The sequence below is a fragment of the Bos taurus genome, chromosome 13 (assembly GCF_002263795.3).
Source record: "Bos taurus isolate L1 Dominette 01449 registration number 42190680 breed Hereford chromosome 13, ARS-UCD2.0, whole genome shotgun sequence".
Lineage (NCBI taxonomy): Eukaryota > Metazoa > Chordata > Mammalia > Artiodactyla > Bovidae > Bos > Bos taurus.
Window position 1 is genome coordinate 32,413,312 of NC_037340.1, and position 22,465 is coordinate 32,435,776.

General features: G+C 38.1%; 1 protein-coding gene across 7 annotated transcripts in view; it reads left to right on the top strand.

Moving 5' to 3' along the window:
• The window catches only part of SLC39A12 (solute carrier family 39 member 12), an 84,321-nt gene that overhangs the window by 38,503 nt on the left and 23,353 nt on the right, over nt 1-22,465 (top strand). For 4 of the 7 annotated variants that reach the window (XM_025000653.2, XM_025000649.2, XM_025000650.2 and 1 more), the window contains exons 7-12: nt 2,127-2,299; nt 6,016-6,168; nt 9,316-9,426; nt 11,998-12,064; nt 16,436-16,594; nt 18,349-18,536. In XM_025000653.2, coding sequence (XP_024856421.1) covers nt 2,127-2,299; nt 6,016-6,168; nt 9,316-9,426; nt 11,998-12,064; nt 16,436-16,594; nt 18,349-18,536 — 851 coding nt within the window. The remainder of the gene's footprint in view (nt 1-2,126; nt 2,300-6,015; nt 6,169-9,315; nt 9,427-11,997; nt 12,065-16,435; nt 16,595-18,348; nt 18,537-22,465) is intronic. The other 3 variants (XM_025000652.2, NM_001076878.1, XM_025000654.2) reach the window with 2 other exon arrangements.

The following is a 22,465-nucleotide window of genomic DNA, read 5'->3' on the forward strand; positions in this document are numbered from 1 at the left end:
TTGTACCTACCAGAAAAGTGTGGTAACTTTGAACTTGATTAGACAGCTGGGTGCTCATGTTAAACTTCAAATATCTTTAATTTACAGGTTAGTTGAGAAGAATCATGTTCCCAGTTAGAGTCTATTTGTGGAAAAGTAGGATGTGAAACTGGATGAACTATATCTAGGAATTTTTTAAATAAAATAGATATTAAATTAGAGCAAAGTAAAACCTTTAGGCAGCTGTATGATCATTCTGAACTATTCTTGTTTTTGACTGCATGACGTACGGGAGCCTAGTTCCCCTATCAGGGATCAAACCCACGTTCCCTGCATTGGCAGCAAGGAGTCTCCACCACTGGACCACCAGGGAATTCTCCCTTGTTATTTTTTTTAATGTGGTAAAAAAGTATATGAAAATTACCATCTCAATCCTTTTAAGTGTGTAGTTCAGTAGTGTTAAGTATTTTCACATGGCTCTGCAACAGATCTCTAGAACTGTTTCATTTTGCAAAACTGAAACTGTATATCCACTGAACAACAACCAATTTGTAGAGATTGCTTAGCTGCGAAGGAGTTGTGGTGGCAGTGGGAAAAAAAATCAAAGTGTGAAAATTTTTTAGCCTCCTCTAAGTATGCTACCAACTTCGTTTTAATGTTCAATGTCTGTTTAATGGCAGAGCATATCATTTAATAAAGGTCCTCTTCACATTACAAGCCTATTATCATCTTACTAGCTAGTGTCATTAACATGATCTGCTGTAGAGAGTCAACGTTCCAGAAAAGTACAAGAATGATGAAGATGGAACATCTTCAATTATAACAAACTTGAAGAGAGCAGTTTCTTAAAATCTTCAGTGGGCTTTAAGTAGTATGATAACTGAATTGTTCAATTTAATTTGTCACTTATTTGTAGTTATAAAAGGAAATGATAGTTTAATGTGGTAATGACCTATCTTCATTGTTTACAAACAAGTTAATAATTTCTAAATAAGTTGAAACAGAGTATTTGCCCTGAATATTTATAACCAGTGGAAAATGGTGTTTAAATATGGTTTATACCCAAATAATGTACACTTGACTCTGAAAGCCATTTTTTTCTGTTTTCTTTCTCTTTCCTTTCTTCCTTTACTCTTTTATTTCTTCTCTCTTTCCACATGTTTTTTTTTGTTGGAATAATTGTGAAAAATTGTACTTTATGAATATTTTTTAAAATATCGAATCTTAGAAATATGGAATATATTTTAGGGGTGAGAAAAATTATTGTAATAATTGAAAAGTTAGGCTGTCCAAATTTATATTATCACCCTTTATTCATTCACTGATTAGTTTTTACAAATGCAGTCACTCATTTTAGTCACAGAGAATAGTAAAAACTTTTGATATTGATAATCTTGATTGATCAATATTGATATTGATAATAATGTTGAGACCTTTTGGAAGAAAGTACTCATTTTGTCCACAAATACAGGTCTACAGTGGCCAGGCCATACGCTCTTTCTGTCCCCTTGCTTCTTGCCTTCGGAAGGTTTAAATGTGGTTAGATGACAAATATTACCACTGTCTGTCTGTGAAAACTGTTGTAGTTTGTTTTCTAGTTTTAATTTTTTTGTCTGCACTGGGTCTTCATTGTGGCGTGTGGAATTTTCTCTAGCTGCAGCACGCGGGGCTTCTCTAGTTGCAGTTCATGGGCTCTAGAGTGCACGGGGCTCAGCGGTCATAGTTTGCTGTCTTGACTAGTTGCCCTGTGGCTTGTGGAATCTTAGTTCCCTGACCAGCAATCGAACCCACGTCCCCTGCACTGCACAGCAGATTCTCAACCATTGGACCACCAGGGAAGTCCCAAGGTTGTAGTTTAAAGCAAGAGAAACTATTTTCTTTGAGGGTAGGAGGTAAGCTAGCTCCTTGCTACAGTGATTATTTTTTTAACAAGGGGAAATCAGGGTAACTTCAAAACAATGGAGTAAATTAGTAAAAATCGTTTCATTCTTTGCCTTACAAATTAAAACCTTAAATCCAATATAGCACTCACAAAACAATTTTGTATCCTTAGCTATTGTAGTATAGGATGGATTCTTTTACCGTGTTCACTGGCAGAAGCACTCACAGGGGGCTCTGACTGGTTTTGCAATCTCTTTTTAACTCAGAATATGGCTACAGCACTGTGGCGGTGACGCTGCTTACGCTGGGCTCCATGCTTGGGACAACACTGATCCTTTTCCACAGCTGCGAGGAGAACTACAGGCTCATTTTACAGCTGTTTGTGGGCCTGGCTGTTGGGACACTTTCTGGGGATGCTCTGCTCCACCTCATCCCTCAGGTAAGCTGCTATTTCCATTTCATCTGGATTGTTTCTAGTTTCAATTTATGTTTAGCCATTGGAGGTGTTTATGAAGAATTTCACAGCGACCTGGATGCATAGATACAGTGGCCAGTGTTTTCCTTGGAAATCACTGCTATTTCCCCAAAGCCCTTGCAGGAGAAAAGAGATGATCAGTCATTCGATTCACTGGGTTATTCTTATTTTTGAAATTAAAAAACAAGTGATCAGATACAAATTCCTATTGAAACCATTGGGTGTCATTTCTGGGGCTCCAAAGAGCTTTGGTACCACAGTCCTCTATGTCTCAGCACAGAAGAGAATTCGGTGAGAGGCAAGGTGATAGAGAAGACGTGATTTATTAGAATAGGACATTTGTGAGGCTTACAAGGGGTGCCACGCCCTGAGAACTTACTGGGCTATGGTTTTATAATCAAAAGATAAGGGGGAGGGGGAGAAGAACATTTCCTTGAGTAGACGTCTTGCTTCCATCATCAGCTCCTCCTCCAGCCTGGGCAGGAGAGTTTTCTTGTCCCTACGTGCCAAGCTAAGCCCATAAATTACTGATTTTTGTCCTAGGGATCATTAATTTTTTGAGCTCATCGAGCAGGATGTGGGGCTCGTGCCACCATTGTTTTATTGTTTGGGGGGCATGTCTTGTGCTTCTGTTGCGGGCTTTTGTTGCTAAACAAGTCTGCTTGGTTTTGTGGTTAAGCAAACCTGCTCTCTTGAGTAATCATTAACTTATAAGGGTCTCCCATATTTTTTCTACTTTCAATCCCCTGTAGTACAACTAACTATATAATCACCTACATTATCCCTTTATTCTGTCCCTGTCACTATTAAGGAAAATTCATGAAGGGTGAGTATCTTTAAATAAAAATGACTGGGCTATAAGATATACTAGTTTTTCTCTGCTGGCCCCCAACCTCATCACATCCAATCTCTGCTCTTCTCCGCTGTGTGTTCTGCCCCAGAAGACTGTATCCCCTCAGCTCCCTGCAGGCTGGATTGTTGTTTGGGTTCCCCCAGTGGGGACACCACAGAAAGGCCAAAGTAGGAGAAGAGAATGGCAGCGGTATTTCTTCCTTGCTCCCTCCCTCTGACCCTGTCTCTAGAAGCAGCTCATTACCTGCAATATTGCAGCTCCCATGGGTCCCTAGCTCCACCCCCATTAAAGTTCAGTAACATTATTTCCAACCTTTGCCCTTTCAGCCTTAAGAGTGGTAATGGTTTCCTGGGGTTGCTAGTCTCTGGGGTGTCTCATTATCCCTCATTCATGCCCTTGACCCTGCCCACACCTCTGTCGTGGCACCATCATTAGAACTGTCTTCATTTGAACCATCAAAATGAATTTCTCTTTCTTGCCCAACTATTAGTGTCTGGTTTTGTTGTTTGTTTAGTCACTAGGTTGTGTCCAACTCTTTTGCAACCCCATGGACTGTAGCCCACCAGGTCCTCTGTCCTTGGGATTTCCCAGACAAGAATACTAAAGTGGGTTACCATGTCCTTCTCTAGGATATATTCCCAACCCAGGGATCAAGCCCATGTCTCCTGTGTTGACAGGTGGATTCTTCACCCCTGAGCTATAGATTTCCTTTAAGAAACAGGCAAGCTCCTGCAACTGGCTCTTTGTTGAAGTCTTTGGAGGCTCTTTATGTGTCAGAAATGGAAGGATTAGGACCTGAGATGCAAGAGTTCAGGGAAAAGGGTCTTCAGATGAGGTTATCTGTTCCTTCTGAGATCTCTTATGATGGATCATGATGAGCAAATGATTTGCCCTCCTCTCACAAAACCTAAGATCTTAAAACTTTCCATAATCCTCTGGCATTTTACTCCAGGGTCCCTCTTGTTGGTTACAGGCTCAAAAATTATTAGATGTTCTGAAAATTGCAAAGTGAGCATTGTAGATACGAAACAAACCATTATTAGTTTTAATCTCCCTGGTAATCTAATTTTTTGGAAATATTTCAGGGTTTATTGGCTTGAGGCAGTGGCAGAAGCCTGTTTCTATGTCACTGTAGTGGGTGCAGAGCTCTTCACAGCCCAGGATCCTGGGAAGTAGCAACAGGATCTTAAGACTTCCCTGGTCTCCCTCAGTGGGAAAGCCCAGAGCCCAAGGCAGCAGGGGTGGATGTGGGTTGGGTGGGACAGTCAACTGGCCCTACGGGGATATATTACAGAGGAAAACATAGCTAAGAAGGCAGTTGCTTTACTTAGAAGGCAGTTGCTTTACTTGAAGAAAGAGAGGACAGAAGTTATCGAGAAGAGGAAGACAGACGCAGTACCAGTGTGGCAGAAAGCTAGAAAAATCAGTGGTTCCTGAATGTGATCCAAGGCAAGTGTTTAAAGGTCTGCATAGAAATGAGAAAAATCCTATTGGCATCATTTCCTCTTTTAACTAGCTATGTTGATTCTACTTCAAGATCTACATTTTATTCTGAAATTTTGAGGTTTTCCTGTTTCTTTTGTGACATTACAGTGTCCTTGTTTTGTGAAATAATGGTAATCACAAATATTAGGGGAGTGTCCTTCAATGTCTTTACCAAAAGAAAATGTGGAAACTTCTCTGGCAGTCCAGTGGTTAAGACTTCACCTTCCAGTGCAGGGGGTGAGGGTTTGATCCCTAGTTGGCAGGCTAAGATCCCACATGCCTCATGGGCAAAAAAACAAAACGTAAAGCAATATTGTAACAAACTCAATAAAAACTTTAAAAATTGTCCACATTAAAAAAAATTCTTTAAAAAAAAAGTGGGCTAATATGTGTTTGTTTTTAGTGATGTCCATATACTCAATGTGTACACGGAGTTCTATACATATACTCACACATGTACACATATGTATATACATGTATACATACATAAATATCTGTACACATTGATATGAACATATACACAGTTAAATTCTTTTTTAAATTTAATGATCAGTAACATCTTAAATGTGGAGACCACTGAATTGTTTACCAAACTGTCCTCTCCTATGAAGGGAATATGATACATTATAATTTACTTGCTCACAAGAAGTCATGAGGTCAACCAATGGGATGAGTCAACCAATGGGATGAGTCAACTCAAGGAAAATTCCTAATGTTTTTCTGGTATCCTTTTATGTCCCAAGGAGCTGACAATGTTGCTGGGCATACTCAATGGAAAAAATCTTTCAGGTGGATTTCTTACTTATTTGAACATTGATTAACAGCTTTAATTGCTATGAGGCATGGGGAGAATAAACCCTGGATGAAATGTATCTTTATATTTGTTCTGGATAATAAAAAATATTGATTTGTTATAAAGCATTGTTGTGCAAATAGGGACAGATTGAACTGAAAAACATTCAGCTAAAGGACTGAGAATGTATGAAAATTAAAGCCACACTTGCTGAGATAAGCTTAGGCTTTAGTCTGCTCTTTGGCAGAGGTTATTCAAAAGCTCTGTTTTCTTTTCTCACATCTTATTTGACCCTGAGTAGGAGATGGTGATGGACAGGGAGGTCTGGCGTGCTGCGATTCATGGGGTCGCAAAGAGTCGGACACGACTGAGCGACTGAACTGAAATGAAATCATATAGTGGAAGGATTCATACGTCTAGAAGTAAACTGGCTGTGAATGATTTCAGGTGTTGTCGTGGGGTTCCCCAAAACAGAAATTGAATGTATTCAACAATGGATCTACTCATTTACATTTAGGTCACCAAAATTTGTCTGTCTCTTCTTTTTAGATTCTTGGTTTACATATGCAGGAAACCTCAGAGTTTGGACATTTCTATGAAAACAAAGGGCATATTTGGAAACTGTTGGGATTAATTGGAGGCATCCATGGATTTTTCTTAATAGAAAAATGTTTTACTCTTCTTGTATCACCAGGTGCCAAGGTATATTTTAAATTTTATTTATCTTTTTTGCTTTAGAGCTTCATGATATTTGTCTTTTATTTCAGAGCTACTTGTTCAAAAGTAATTGGCATCTTCATGAGATTGTCTGTTTAAGGGGTGAGGCTCTGATTTCTAGAATGCATAGATCATTCTGACAGACAGTATCCCTGTAAGCATAATTATTAATTTTTCAAACATCTGTTGCTGGCCCATTACTGTGCTTGTTATAACCTGTTTTTTGGCCTTCATGGCTAATTTAGAAATAGACTATTTCACATTTGAGAATGAGGGGGTTTAAAGGTCTAGCTACAAATCTGTGTTTGGGTATCTTTCCTAATTCAAAACAAAAAGCAAACAAAGATTTTGAAAATTCATAAAACCACACATCACTTTCTATCTTGTGTGTGTGCTAAGTGGCTTCAGTTGTGTCCAACTTTTTGCAACCCTATAGATTGTAGCCTTCCAGACTCCTCTGTCCATGGGATTCTCAAGGCAAGAATACTGGAGTGGGTGACCATGCCCACTTCCAGGGGATCTTCCCAACCTAGAGATCAAACCCACGTCTCTTATCTCCTGCATTGGCAGGTGGTTCTTTACCACTAGCGTCATCTGCAAAGCCCTTTTTCTATCTTGCATGTATGCATGCTAAGTCGCTTCAGTCGTGTGTGATTCTTTGCAACCCTATGGACCGCAGCCTGCCAGGCTCCTCTGTTCATGGGATTCTCAGGCAAGAATTGGAGTGGGTTGTCATGCCCTCCTCTAGGGGATGACATTTAAAATTATGAAAACAAGAAACTCGGGAATGGAAATGGTGGTAACTCATTTTTTTTTTCAGCTTGAGTAATTGCTTTTATAGTGCCCGTTGTTTTTTTTTTTTTTTTTTTATCAATTTCTACATATATGATGACATGTAAGATGCAGTGTGGCTATTATATAGATTTTGTTTCCTCTTGCTCTTATATATGATCCTATAAGAGAATAGGTGAACAGTTTTGTGGGATGTTTCGAAAAGGTAAATGCTTTCAAAAAAAACTCCAGGAGACTAAAACAAACTCCCTACTAAGTCCTGCAATTCTGCAGTCTTCATGGTTTTCTATTTATTCCCTTTCTACCTGTTCAGTTCAGTTCAGTCACTCAGTCGTGTCCGACTCTTTGCGACCCCATGAATCACAGCATGCCAGACCCTCCTGTCCATCACCAACTCCTGGAGTTCACTCAAACTCATGTCCATTGAGTCAGTGATGCCATCCAGCCATCTCATCCTCTGTTGTCCCCTTCTCCTCCTGCCCCCAATTCCTCCCAGCATCAGAGTCTTTTCCAGTGAGTCAACTCTTTGCATGAGGTGGCCAAAGTACTGGAGTTTCAGCTTTAGCATCATTCCTTTCAAAGAACACCCAGGGCTGATCTCCTTCAGAATGGACTGGTTGGATCTCCTTGCAGTCCAAGGGACTCTCAAGAGTCTTCTCCAACATCACAGTTCAAAAGCATCAATTCTTCGGCGCTCAGCCTTCTTCACAGTCCAACTCTAACATCCATATATGACCACTGGAAAAACCATAGCCTTGACTAGACGGACCTTTGTTGGCAAAGTAATGTCTCTGCTTTTCAATATGCTATTTAGGTTGGTCATAACTTTCCTTCCAAGGAGTAAGCGTCTTCTAATTTCATGGCTGCAATCACCATCTGCAGCGATTTTTGGAGCCCCCAAAAAATAAAGTCGGACACTGTTTCCACTGTTTCCCCATCGATTTCCCATGAAGTGATGGGACCAGATGCCATGATCTTCATTATCTGAATGTTGAGCTTTAAGCCAACTTTTTCACTCTCCTCTTTCACTTTCAAGAGGCTTTTGAGTTCCTCTTCACTTTCTGCCATAAGGGTGGTGTCATCTGCATATCTGAGGTTATTGATATTTCTCCCAGCAATCTTGATTCCAGCTTGTGTTTCTTCTAGTCCAGCGTTTCTCATGATGTACTCTGCATATAAGTTAAATAAGCAGGGTGACCTGTTCATGTAGCTGTAAAATGCTTGTCTTAGGGCAAACATTAGTCAGCACTTTTTGTTTATCTTTCCTAGATTTATTCAAAATTTCTATTTTATGCATCAAAAATAGGTTTATGGATGGATAAAGGGCAGTAGGTAAATAGATGGATGATAAAATACGTGTGTAAAATGTTGATGGTGGGATTTAGGTAGTGAGTGTCTGAATGTTGACATCATAATTCTTTCAGCTTTTCTGTATATTTGAAGCTTTTCACAATAGATTTTAAATGAAATTCTGTAAAATAATTTCTGTTTTAATGAATCAAAGTGGTTCTTTGGCATGGGGTCAAGTAGAGTGCTAGCTATAACAATTCAGGGATTAGGAATGGCAGATTCAATCCTAACCCTTACTTTAAAAGTTTAGGGGTTTAAGCTCCACAAAAGGAGTTCTAATCTAACTAAGCACTAAAGACAATACTAAAAGATTCCCATTTACACACAAGAGACTACCATTCTTGGACTGGAAAATTAATTTACAAAGCCAATATATCGACTTATGTGTAATAATTAGAAATGTAACCAGATGTAACTGAGTGAAGTAAATTCTGAATATCTAAAAATTATGCTTTTTTTTCAGGTTGTTCTTGGACTTGTCAGGGAACTTAAAATGAGTTTTAAGAATGTAATTTTAAGATGCATTATATTTTGTAAAAAAAAAAAAGGAATGTGAATATTTTAGAAGCTACATGTACTCTAATTGGTGAAAGTGTTTCTGGAGATATTAATTTAGTAGTTATAGGGTGTAATACAGTTTCAGTTATCATCCTTTTGGATATCATTCTCCATCAGAAGGAACTTGTAATTTAATTTTGTGGGAAATAAAAGTGACAATATAAAAACTACCACTGTTCAACCTTTGTAAATCGTGACTAAAAGTTTTGAGGTTGCATTCTTCAAGCACTGAAAATATGCATGATATTCAGCACAGTCCTCTGCTTTTCCATTTTAGCAAGTATTTATCCTGATGAAATTCTCCGAGTAATCTTTTTGTGTCATCTGCCTCCTTGGCCAGTAAACAAAATGTTAAATAGAGCCATGGAATTGACAAAGGCTGCATCTGTGTTCTTCTGGCTTCAGCACTAATTTTAAACCATCCTCATCCAGCAGGGCGTGTCACTGGTTAATGGGCATGTGGCGCATTCCCGCCATCTTGCATTCAACCCTGAATTAAGTGACCAGTCAGGCAGAGGCAAATCTGCTTCAACTATCCAGTTGGTAGGTTACTGATCTGAAGTATTCTTCTGATTTGATTACCTTCTTTCTTTTATTCCTTGATAAATAGATGAAAATCAGTAGGCTAGCTAAGTAGAATCCCCTCCTGATTTGCCTATTCTTGATCATGATAAATCCTATTTGGAAAACCTTGTCAAGCACCTGAAGGCTGTTTTCAAGGGGTAAATGCATTTTCCATAGATTCAAGTCACTGCTATCTGCACCTCTTTGAAACACATGTGGATCAGATTGACATAATATACATATCCTTCATCACTGTGTTTACAAGTTTTCATAAACCAGCTGACCTTGAGATTTCTCCATTCTGAGTAATCCTTTAGTCATGACTAGATGAGGCCAAATAAATGTTGAGCAAGGAATTAGAGCGTTTAGGAGTGGGGCATTCATTTTGTGATGTAGGAGAGAGTGCTTCTGCCTAAGAAGATGTCTCATAGTTAAGTCCCTTTTGTTACACTGAGTTTTTCACGACAAAGGTCTTCCTTCCATGTGAATTCTCAAAACAAAAGGGAGGAGACGTATGTATACCTATGGCTGATTCATGTTGATGTATGACAGAAACCAACAAAAAATTGTAAATCAATTATCCTCCAACTCAAAATAAATTAATAAAACACAACCTCCAGTCAAGTTCAAAACAATATTCTCATTCTAGTTCTTAAAGTCATAAGAAAAGGAACAGGAAAAAAATGAAAGCATATCACAGTTGGAAAACATGCCTCCCATAACCCTGATCTTGAATGAGGGAGTAACAGTTCAAGGGTAGATTCCTGAGTGAAGAGAAGTTATTCCTGAGACATTAACCTGGCAAAACACAAGTCTGGGAGTAGATTCCAGAGTTACAGCCAATTCAGAGATGTGAACATAAAACATTTCTTTAAAATAATATCTTTAAAAAGCCTTATTGTGTTTAGTGTTTATATACGTCACATGTGGTTTGAAAGAAGATAACTTCAAGTTGAGATCACACTTTTTGTTTTGTTTTGTTTTTGGCTGCACTGAACAGCTTGCAGGATCTTAATTCCCTGACTAGAGATTAAACCCAGGCCCCAGCAATGAAAGTGCTGAGTCCTAACCACTGGACAGCCAGGGAAATCCCTGAGGTTAGTTTTTAAATCACTTTAATGGTAACCTCATTCTTTCTGTGTGAATGAAGGGTCCAGAGCCCCAAGATGCAAATAAGCAAAATTCTGATGCTAACGTAATGAGTTTAGAACAATTTGACTGTGCTATCTCACTAATAAGAGATTTCACCATTTCTTTTGTTCTTTAAGCGGCAAGATCAACCTAAAAAGAGATAGAATAACATGAACTTTTAGGATTGTTTGATGGGTCCAATTTCCTGTTTTTTAAGGAAGGAGAGGAACTCACAAATCCTTCCAATCATCAAAGGATGTTTGCCTGTAAATTCCTTTACATAGTGTGACAATATAGAGCTTTTTGAGGGAAAAAAATCCTGGAATAAATTTTTGAACTCCTGTCTTTTATTAGAATATAGACTCTCTTGATTATAATCAGGCTTTTCATATGATGTAATTTAAAATCTACATATTTTTCTTTTGTGTCTAGATCCACCAGTTTCAGGCAAGAGTCCTGTCTACCTCCTTTAATCCTTCAGAGCCCCTCTTCTCAGCCATCCTCCAAAATTAGCCTATCATTACATCTTTTGAATAACTGTTGTTATTCTAACATTTGAATGTTAGGTTTACCTTCTCTGTTTTACTTTTTAAAGAAGATGCTTGTCTCACATGAGATTTGTCTCGAAGTTTCCACAATTTTGGGTAATGTGAGTATACTTCTAAAAATGCTCCATAGGCAGACATGCAGTATTCTTTTCACGTGCCAGAATAAGAATCTGAAGCCTAGGGAGGGAAAGTGACTTTCCTGAAATCGAAAATGAGTCAGTCTCTGAAATGAAATCATATCATCTCAACTCTTAGAAGTCAATTTCAAAATCTCACTTTCCTGCCATGTGAAAGGATGAAAGACCTTTTCAAATATATTGTTTTAGTAAGTTTGTGGATCTCCTTTATTAATGAGTAAGATTTTCTTTTTTACTGACTGGAAAACAACAGTAACAGCATCGTATGCTACAATGAATGAATTGAAATATTGGGTTTACAAGGGCTTCTTGTCCACAATCCACTTAAAGATCAGAAGATGAATTCTAGATCCACGATCTGCCATACAGGAACAGGGTCAACTTTGGTCAAGAGTCAAGAATCATTTTTTCCTACAGCTTTTGGCTTTCATAAATGCTTTCATAATTTAAGAGTGAATTACAGATGACCTAGGTAGCCACTAGCTCTCTATGGAAGACTCTGATCTATGTAAGTAAGAGTGCTATTTTCATCTAAATGTGATAGTGGAAAAAAACGAGCTTGCAGAGTCTCGGCTCTACCTTCTATGTTTGTCCATGAAATTTAGAAATTCTCATATACTCCAGAGGATCAAAATGTCTTCTGATAATCAACATAACTCCTCAGATGTTTTGTTTTTTGATAAAATGATGACTATTGCTTATCTTTCCTCTTTTATTTTTTTAATTTAAAATAGAAAGGCCCAGAAGATGCACAAGCAGCTGAAATCCCTATACCTAGTGTGAACACCCCCAACAGAAAATGTGAGTATCAATTTAAAAAATCCAAACATTAAATATAGGAAGTGCCGTTAAAAAAAAAAAAAAGGTTATATTTCCTTTGAAATAAATATGTCAAAACCATATCCATTTCCTATTAGGTAGATATGTATTTCATTATTAAAACTTTTACAATGAAATTTTAAATAAAGGCTCATTTCTATTCCTATCTTTGAAAATTACTACCATTAGTATCAACTTTACTCCATTCTTTAAAAATGTTTTCCCCCATTGCTTATCTTTGCAACCCTGTAGACTGTAGCCTGCCAGGCTCCTCTGTCCATGGGATTCTCCAGGCAAGAATACTGGAGTGGGTTGCCATGCCCTCCTCCAGGGCATCTTCCCAACCTAGGGATTGAATTTATGTCTCCTGTCTCCTGCATTGGCACATGGGTTCTTTACCACTAGCGCCACCTAGGAAGCCCTCCGGAAACTTAAATTAGTATAAATACTTATGTGGTTATCAAGGCCCCTTTAAAATCCTGCTTATGTGGTGATTTGAACCTTTCACTTCCCATGAAGTTCTGCATCAGGATTGGTTTTTTGTCTTCTATAACAGTCTACTGATAATTCATCACAAATGTCTTATCTCCTTTATGATACTGTTATTAGCATAGTGAATAGTGAAGTCACTCAGTCATGTCCGACTCTTTGCAACCCCATGGACTGTAGCTTACAAGGCTCCTCTGTCTATGGGATTTTCCAGGCAATAGTTCTGAAGTGGATTGCCATTTCCTTCTCCAGGGGATCTTCCCAACCCAGGGATCGAACCCGGGTCTCCCGCATTGTAGACAGACACTTTACCGTCTGAGCCACCAGGGAAGTTATTAGCACATTGAAGTTCAAATCAGTGCCAGTTCATTATTCACAACTTATGGTAAAATTCACTTGTTTGTATAATTTACATCCAATCTTTTTCTTTCTAGGAATGCCCCTGTTTCTGAATTTGATTTACCAGTTGTGGATAGGACTTGTTTCCCTTTTGCTCATGCTTCTGAATAATTCTTAAAACTCCTTTTTTAAAAGATCCATGTTGGTTTTTATCAGTTGCCCCATTTTTCTATCTGATATTACCCTTTTATAAACATACTTCTCAATATTTTAATGTTAAATAGTCATGGTGAGTTACTCCCATTCTACCAGAGTAAGTTACCTAATAAGAAAGAAAGCTATTTATTGAGTCCTTATATGCCAGGCACAATGCTGAACACATGACATGGATTATCTCATTTAATCCTCGTACACTTTACTGAAGTAATAATTGATATTCATTTTATACAAATGAAAAGACCCCTCGTTAGAGAGGGTAAGTCACTGACCAGGACTACAGCATTGAGGAACTAAGGAATGCTAATGCACCAACAATTTCCTTGTGATCATTCTTTCAGGCATGCATTCCTATATTTTTTTCAAATTCATTCATTCGTTCATCCATCCATCCAAGAAATGGATGTTTTAGGCACTGTCTATGCACCAGGAAATAAAATTAGAAATGGTCTTTATCCCTAGTTTGCAATGTGTTTGAGGATTTAAATGCTAAGAGCAATGAACATGATGGTAACAATCACTATTTGGAATGTGTTTGATGTTTTAAATCCTGTAGGTTCTTTCTGTGATTCAAAATATATAACTACATAGTCCTTCCAATTCTATTTTCAGGACACTTCTAGTGATATTTTTAACTCCCGAATCTTTAGCTCCAGGAGAAATTTTAGAATGCCTGGCACTTAGAAGTTATATTAGAGACATTTCTTTGTATTTGTTTTTGGAAAAAAGGAAGAGGAAAGGCCACACCTAGTCAAATTAGGAGCAGAGACTGGTTGCTAGCTCAGGGAATAATGACGGTCTTATTCAAATGTTTTGTAGGCCTCATATCTTTCCACTTCAGATATGAAGCTTGGCATACAGAATGAACAGTGAACAAATCCAAATTTGATTACCCAACCGCCATTTTTGCCAGGGACATATTGAATTAACTTCAAATATTTGATTCCTTGTTTTTTATTACCTCATTGGTAGAGCTCAGGATGTGAAGGTCTATCCACAGTCTGATTTAAATAAACAAAAAGCAACATGATACCATATCCAATCCATGTATCACCATGGAAAACCTCTGATAAGTCAGAAATGTGGAACTCAGTATGACTGCCAGATTCCTAGGAAAGGGAAAATATTGAATATTATCAATAGTTCTATAGTGAGTACATTGACTTGTCAATGCATGCTTGTCTTATCTTCCATTGAATAATGTTGCAATTGTCTTAACCAGTATGTACATTGTGTTCCTTATAGCTTATATGCAAATATGTATATTTGCCTGTAGCTTGTTACATGGTCATGATCTGACATTTATAACCCCACATCAGTGATAATAAAATAATAGGCTACAAAAATAGGTTGGACTGTTTCTTGGCAGAGTATAAATTGGGTAAAGATTTTTCCATCTGAATATATGCTATTAATATCAAAACTGTATGTAGGCATATGCACAGAAATTGGGAATCACAATTTATTTGTATGCTACAACATTGTCAAATGCACTACTTTCGATTGCTTTTCTTTTTTTTTCCACAAAGAAAAGCTTTACTTCTGAATATTGGCAGGAACAGCTCAAGTGACCTGTTTGCATTATTAGGTTCAGAGAGCTTCCAGGCAATGCCAATAACAACTCTCTCTAATTCAGTAATTTGATATTTATTCTGTATTTTTCTGACCTTTGCCTAAAATCTTCTCGTTTTTACTAAGGAAGAAAATGGATTATGAAACCACAAGAACGATAGAACTGAGTCTCACAGAGATGATTCTAAATAAAGAATGATTTTGAAAAGTGAAATACTTGGGATGTCTTTACAACACAGTCAGTGCACTTACCTCCTGGCCAGTTGTCTGGGCTAGTATGCTGTTTACTGAAGTTCTTTTTTTCACAGTGTGGGCTATGAAATGTTACATCATATTCCCCCAATAAAATAACAAATCATATTATAATATAGTCCCTCCACCACCTCAGATCCAATAACAGAAATGAGATGATTTCTCCCTATTTTTATGGGTGTCCAATTGTTAGAATATTGTGTGCGGTTCTAATAGTAACAATAGCAACCCCTCAAACCTGTCACACAATTTATATCAACTGACTAATTAATTTTTAGACTACAGCAATTGATTTTAATGACTCTTCTTATCAAGTAGTATACCTAGGTAGTTCACTGTCATGATATGTGTTTATCCCTGAAGTACTTTTTGTACTTGTTAATGCTTCCACCCCAAATAGTAATATACAATTTCAGGTTTCTGAAAGCAGAAATTCTGTCTGTTAAAAACTTGAGCCGAATTAATGATCTAATTATTTCATTAATTAAATCCATATGGTCCGGTTTATTTCTTTGGCTGTCTCCTTAATCAGATAATGTATACGATATAATAGAATCCCAAGAAGACAGCTTCTCTCTACTTTATTGGGCATCTAGTTGGTCTACTGCTGCTAAGTCGCTTCAGTTGTGTCCGACTCTGTGCGACCCCATAGACGGCAGCCCACCAGGCTCCCCCGTCCCTGAGATTCTCCAGGCAAGAACACTGGAGTGGGTTGCCATTTCCTTCTCCAATGCATGAAAGTGAAAAGTGAAAGTGAAGTTGCTCAGTCAGGTCTGACTCTTAGCGACCCTATGGACTGCAGCCTACCAGGCTCCTCTGTCCATGAGATTTTCCAGGCAAGAGTACTGGAGTGATCTAGTGCTGAATTATTTTTCTGAAAGACAAAACATTCCAAAGCTAACTTTGGAATCACAAGTGTTGGCAGCGGTTCTATCACAGTCACATTTAGGGAGTGAAGGGGCAGTGGGGGGTTCTTAGCACCAACCAGAAAGGGGGATGATCACAGAGGGGCATGAGGTTAACAGTTGACTCCAGCAGATTGACACGAGGAACAGTCTGATTCAGGGGCCAGTTTTGGAAAATAGACTCCATTTTAACGACATTCTGCCCAGAAGGTCTTAAATTATTTAAAAATGCTTTACAAAAGATTTATGTGGAAAGGTCATTGAACGTATTTTGAAAAGTTATCGCAGTATTACTTTTATTTTCTTCTTTTGGCACACCTGAGTAGGGAGATAGAAGAGCAAATATAGTTTATTTCCTAATTACTTGAATGCATTAGAAAAGCAGCGACCATACCTGCAAGAGTGCCATATTGCATCTCTAGTCCTGACTTATTTTGAAAGCTGAAACAAAGTAGAGTTACTTAATCTGATGCGATTTAAGAATGTCAAGGATGGAAGGGAAAATTGGTTGTAATCGAAGGATTTCATGAACTGTGTTGTGCTCTGTTAATACTTCTCACACCTTTATTTTGTTCTTTAGGCAAAACCATTAGCTTGCTAGCAATAATGATTCTGGTTGGGGACAGCCTGCATAATTTTGCAGATGGCCTAGTAATAGGAGCAGCCTTCTCATCTTCATCCGAGGCGGGAGTGACCACGACCATTGCTATCTTGTGTCATGAAATTCCCCATGAAATGGGTAAGTCAGAGTAGAATCACTGCCTCCTTGTTGAGAAAATCCTAATATATTTCCTGCCATGATTTACTAGCCTTCTTTTTCCAACACATAATTGAAAGATGAATACTTCCCATTCATAATTTATTTAAACCATCAAAAGCAGAGAAGAAGGAAGAAAATTCCTGTACCTCGAGATAGAATTCAATTAAGCTCCTTTATATTTCTTGGAGCCAGAAGTGACTCTTTTTGGATTCTGGAGAATTCTCTATAGCAGAGAGACTTTCAGAGAAACCTCCTTTTGAAGAATATCAGCAAAAACTTCCAAATTTGCATATGAAATGTGGGGAAAACATTAAGAGGGGAATTGGATCCATTATGTTAGCAAACAGGCCAATGAGATAAAATAACATTTAAATGAAAGCCAAACCATGGTTTCATCAACCTGATTTATACAAAATGTCTAAAGCCAAGCGTAACATTGAAATGACAGGCATGTGGTAGCAGATGCACAAAAGACTCTCTTTCTGGATAATCTTAATAACCCGTGTAATTAAAATCCTGCCTCCCAGAAACCAAGAAGAGATGGAGTAGACATTTCTGAAAGAGGTCCAGAAAGAGGAGAGCCTGGTTCCAGATACACGTGTGCCCTTGAGAGAGGGCTCTTCTTGGTAGTCACTTTCTCATCTCACTTTCATGTTTATATTGTCCACTTGGGCCACCCCTGACCTCTTGGGTTCTGTGTCTGTTGCCCAAAGTCCTGTCACTGATCATCACTGACTATTCCTCTCTAAGGAGTTTATCCAAGGTCCTTCCTGAATCCATCAAAACTTATGGTCTGGGAGCCATGTCTGGTCTTGTTTTGACTACTGTGATAAAAACCAATAGAGGTGGGTGACAGTCTGTGATAGGCCAACAAGGATGTCTTAAGAGCTGTTCATAAGATTAATTATGCAATAGAACTAGGAAAACTGAGTTCCCAGGCTGCCTCTTATTTGTTTAATTATTGAAGTACAGTTGATTTATAATATTGTGTTCATTTCCGTTGTACAGCACAGTGACTCAACTATACACATATATACATTCTTTTTAATATTTTTATTCATTATGTGTCTTTATTGAATTTCATCTTCTTCTTAATTCCCCAAAACTAAGAAATAGAGCCTCTCAGATTAAAAGATCATCCTTCTTTTGGAGGAAAAGTGTGGAGAGAATAAGGTCATTTTTCTCTAGTCACTGAGGCAGTAAAACATTTTCTAAAGGAAAAATGTGTTTTCCTAACCAATTTTTGCAATAATTTAAAAATCTCCTATTAAGTCATCATTTTCTCTTTCCCCACAAAAGGTCCTGCATAAGTTAAAAGAAAAAGAAAAACCCACATAATGTTTACTACCTTGGGATTTTGCCTGGCAAGTTTCCAGCTAAAAAGATTTAGAAATCCCAGGGTAGCAAGTCCTTTATTTTGCATTTGTCTAAGTTGAAAATGTCTTAGGACATTAGGAAGTAAAGAGTATGTCACACTTCTCTCTGTATATACTACCTCCTGGAACAGTAAAAGGAATAGAACTTTTGAAATGCAGCTTCCTAAAGTATAAAGAGTTGTGCTATAAATTCTTAAGAAATATAGGAAAGTGTTTTTTTAACCATTCAATTTTACTTATAAAATCAACCCCAATTGCTGAAATTTAAAACAGGTTTCATAATAAAATAGCACAGGACTCGAACAAAGGCATCATTGGTTAAATGATAATTCTGTTTTCTTTTCTCTTAAATTTCAGGAGACTTTGCTGTGCTTCTAAGCTCTGGACTTCCGGTTAAGATTGCCATCCTGATGAATTTTATAAGTGCTTTAACTGCCTTCATAGGACTATATATTGGCCTCTCAGTATCAACGGATCCATGTATTCAAAACTGGATCTTAACAGTTACTGCCGGGATGTTCTTATATTTATCCTTGGTGGAAATGGTAAGGTTTGTGGTTTTTCTGTTTTGTTTTTCCAAACACTAAAAATGTAAAACAGAGAAAAAGACAAAATGGAAGGATCAAGGGTGAAACTTGATTCTTATAGAAGAAGACTATAGATAACAACATAAAGGACTAAAAAAGTATTCTGTGTAAACCAAAAAAAGTAAGCAGGCAGAAGAAATATAATTTGAGATTCAGAAAATACTGACATTCTTTAAGTCAATTTAAGTGGAATGAATGAAACCTTTCTAATTCTCCAAAAGGCAACATCAGTTCATTCTGCTCCAGCTTTGCATCTGTAGAAGATGCCTAAACTTCCAACTAAAGAACAAAAAGTTTTTTTAAATACCCAGCCATTTTGTTTATACATTAGCAAATATTGGGTTGGCTAAAAAAAGTTTGTTTGGGTTTTCCCGTACCGACATCTTGGCCAACCCAATATTTCAGCTGACTTTGTCATTAAGTTAAGAACTGTTTGGCTTAATGAAACAACCCTATTTTTTAAAAAATGATTGAAGTTTTAATTGCTAAAGCACTATCATGCTGGTGAAATGAGAAAGATTATTATGTATTGCATCTCTAAATTTGCAATACATTTTTCCTGAAGAAGTTCTTGCTGACACCAATGTTTAATTCAATCATCATTTTTCATCCTCTGTAATCTTATGAAGGAATTGAACCTGGGAAATTTCACATTCTTGCCTCTAAAATTCTAATCTCTACAAGATAAACCTGTTTTTTAAGGTCACCTTCTATTAGACTTGCTTACAACTTACATGTCTTGAGAGTCATAATGATTATCCTGTCTCATGGGTGAGAATAAGGCAAATAAAAATGGCATAAACTAACAAAAGAAATATTTAAGGCTTAAAATCAATAGAAAGCCAATCTGATCAGAAATAAAATATGTGATTACACATATCCTGGAGCTGAAAAGTAAAATAAACAATCTTGAAGGTCATGTTTAGAATAGGACCATTGGGATTGACTAGTGAATCCAACAATTGTCCTGGAAGTAAGTAAACAGAATATTTCATAAGGAAAAAAAGTCTGGAGGGCAGAAACTGGACTGATATGACCAGAACAGTGCATTCTATAAGCAGAATTCAAGAAGGGGACTCATCAAGGTAAACTATCATCTTCAACCCCACTGTAGGGACTTCCCTGGTGGTCCAGTGGTAGGACTTCATGCTTCCCTGCAGGGCAGGGGTGGAGAGGGTTGGGTTTGACCTCTGGTTGGAGAACTAAGATCCTGCATTCTGCATGCAGAATGGCATGGCCAAAATAAATGTGGACTTAAAAAATATTCACAACCTGAAAGCTGAAAGTTACGTTTTCATCGCTGGGAATTTTTAGGACTTCAAGCCTGGGAGACAGCATCTCAAGTAAGCCTAAGAGAGCTGCTCCAAGGAGGTGAAGGGAGGGGTCAGCTTATAAAGAAGTTTTGCAACAAAGGGCAGGTAGTCTGAACATCCAAAGATTTTTGTAAATTGAAACCAGATATCTCAAGTTAAGGATATGGAAGTATTCCTCCTTTCTTTTTTTTTTTTTAATTTTATTTTATTTTTAAACTTTACATAATTGTATTAGTTTTGCCAAATATCAAAATGAATCTGCCACAGGTATACATGTGTTCCCCATCCTGAACCCTCCTCCCTCCTCTCTCCCCATACCATCCCTCTGGGTCGTCCCAGTGCACTAGCCCCAAGCATCCAGTATCGTGTATCAAACCTGGACTGGCATCTCGTTTCATACATGATATTTTACCCTTTCAAAAAGAATTCAGCATTTTTCTGTGCATGGGAAGATGAAAGAATCTGGGCTCAATGAAATCATTCCTTTGATAAGCACCTCAGCTATCGGGAGCCAGTATCCTGTGCTTTCACACCCTGAGTTCCCTCAGGGCTCACTGTAGGGAGTGGCTGCAGTCTGACGGCTGCTAGATGCAGATATTCTTTCCTTCCTGAGTTCTCTCAGGGCTCACCAGCTCACATTGGAGGGCGGCAATCACTGATGAAGGTGTGACATCCTTTGTTTACTGATATGGCAGGAAACATACCATTTCTCACAAACAAACAAACAAACCACTTAAATGCTTCTGACTCTTTGATATTTTTTCTTAATTTTTATGAGATTCAAAAAGTAAGGTAAACACCAAAATGTACTTCCATGTTTGGGAATGTTCCTACATATTATCTGTGATACTCAGGAAATTTCCTACTCATATAGTGAAGATAGTCGTAAGTACTATAGCGGATTCTATCCATCTTTTCTGAACCCCAATCCCCAACCTGCAATCAATGTTATCAAATTGTACCATTCTCCCAGTTCAAGGAATCTGGATGTCTAGCCTTGTGTGACTTAGAAAACACATGGCCACTAATCACTGAATGTTGTGACTTGCTTTCTGTTTAAAATGTCTGCAGATCCATCTTTAAGTTCATTCTCAAGCCTCCTGATTTTCAGCTTTGTATTTCTAATTCCTTTCCTCTTTTTGAGTTCATCAAGGGGCAATTTCTATATTACTTAAAGTTGATTTTGTATCTTAATATGGTCTGAATCTCTCTTCAAGTATGATGGATGTGTATGTATGAAATCAGTCTTTTCTCTTTGTCTCCCAAAATTGACCTGAGAAGATTATCAGGAACCATTTGAGCCCGAAGCTAAATACATCCTTTTCCCCTCAAAGTTTTTCCTCCCAGTCTTGTAAGGATAAAGAATTGCTTGTAAGAAAACAGTGTGGTTGTCATCCTATGAAATTCCAACTAGAAGAAATCCTGACCTTATTGCAAATTACTATTGGCCAAAGAAAAACTAGCATCCTGGCAAAAAGACAGGAAAGAAAATACTCTGAGTTTCCTGGGGCTACTTGCTATAATCCAGGTCGCCTGCTCTCACGGCCTTTTGAGTAACTTCTAAACAAATACAGCCCTTTCACATAGCGGCAAGTTTAACCGTTGTCGTACTCTGGGGCTGTGCCAAAGAAAATAATCTTGTCATTTCAAGGGAAGAAAACAAGGTTTCAAGACTGTACAACAGCAAAGAAAATAAATGACAGTAACTAAAGGGTAAGGAGGAATACTTTCATACCCTGGCTATTTACCAAACCTTGGAAATGTACCAGGCACCTTCTGAGCAGGGTTAATGTGAAAAGATTAGCTATATTTTTGCCTTGCTTATTTGTTTCAAAGTAATCAGCTGTGTTATTTCAAACTCCTAAAAAGAAAAGAACTCAAAAAATTGGGCCATTTGTTGGCAGTGATGCCAACAAAGCAGAAAGTCTTCACCAGGGCAGTCAGCCAGCCTAAAATTCTCCAAAGTGGTATTGCTTTATCCAAGCACACCAACTTCCAGTGACACTGAATGGTTTCTAAAGGAAATTAAGAATGAATGCAGCTCTGGGTGGCCAGAGGAAATTCATTCTCTGTTAGAAAGATCCATGTGGGTTTCCCCAAGCAGAGTCTAAGACAAAGGCCTCTGTGAAGGCCTCAATTCACTAGGGAGGTGATCTCAGGAAGCAGGAGGGAAGGACAGGTGGAGTGAAACAGAGAAGGATAAAAAGTCAGTAAGACAATAGGTTTTTATTAAGTTCAACGCTGCCACATGGCACCCTCCGCACAAGACCTTCTGAGGGTGCTTCTGTCCCTGTGGTTCATCTGTCCCGTAAGTAACCCCTCCACACACACTTCAGGTTATGGATGCCTGAGTGCCAAGGGCGTTTACTGGCAGTTCCATGCCATCACATGGATGGCAACAGAAGGAAGAATGTAGCATGGACCTGAAGCAAGGCTCAGTGCAGGATGGTTAATGCCCTCTTGGAACTGGTCTCTGCAGCAGTAGCTGGGGTGAGAGATGGGCTGAAAGAATATAAAATAGCACACATGTGCTGGCCATTAGCAGTTGACCCTCTCTGCCCCCCAAATATGTTT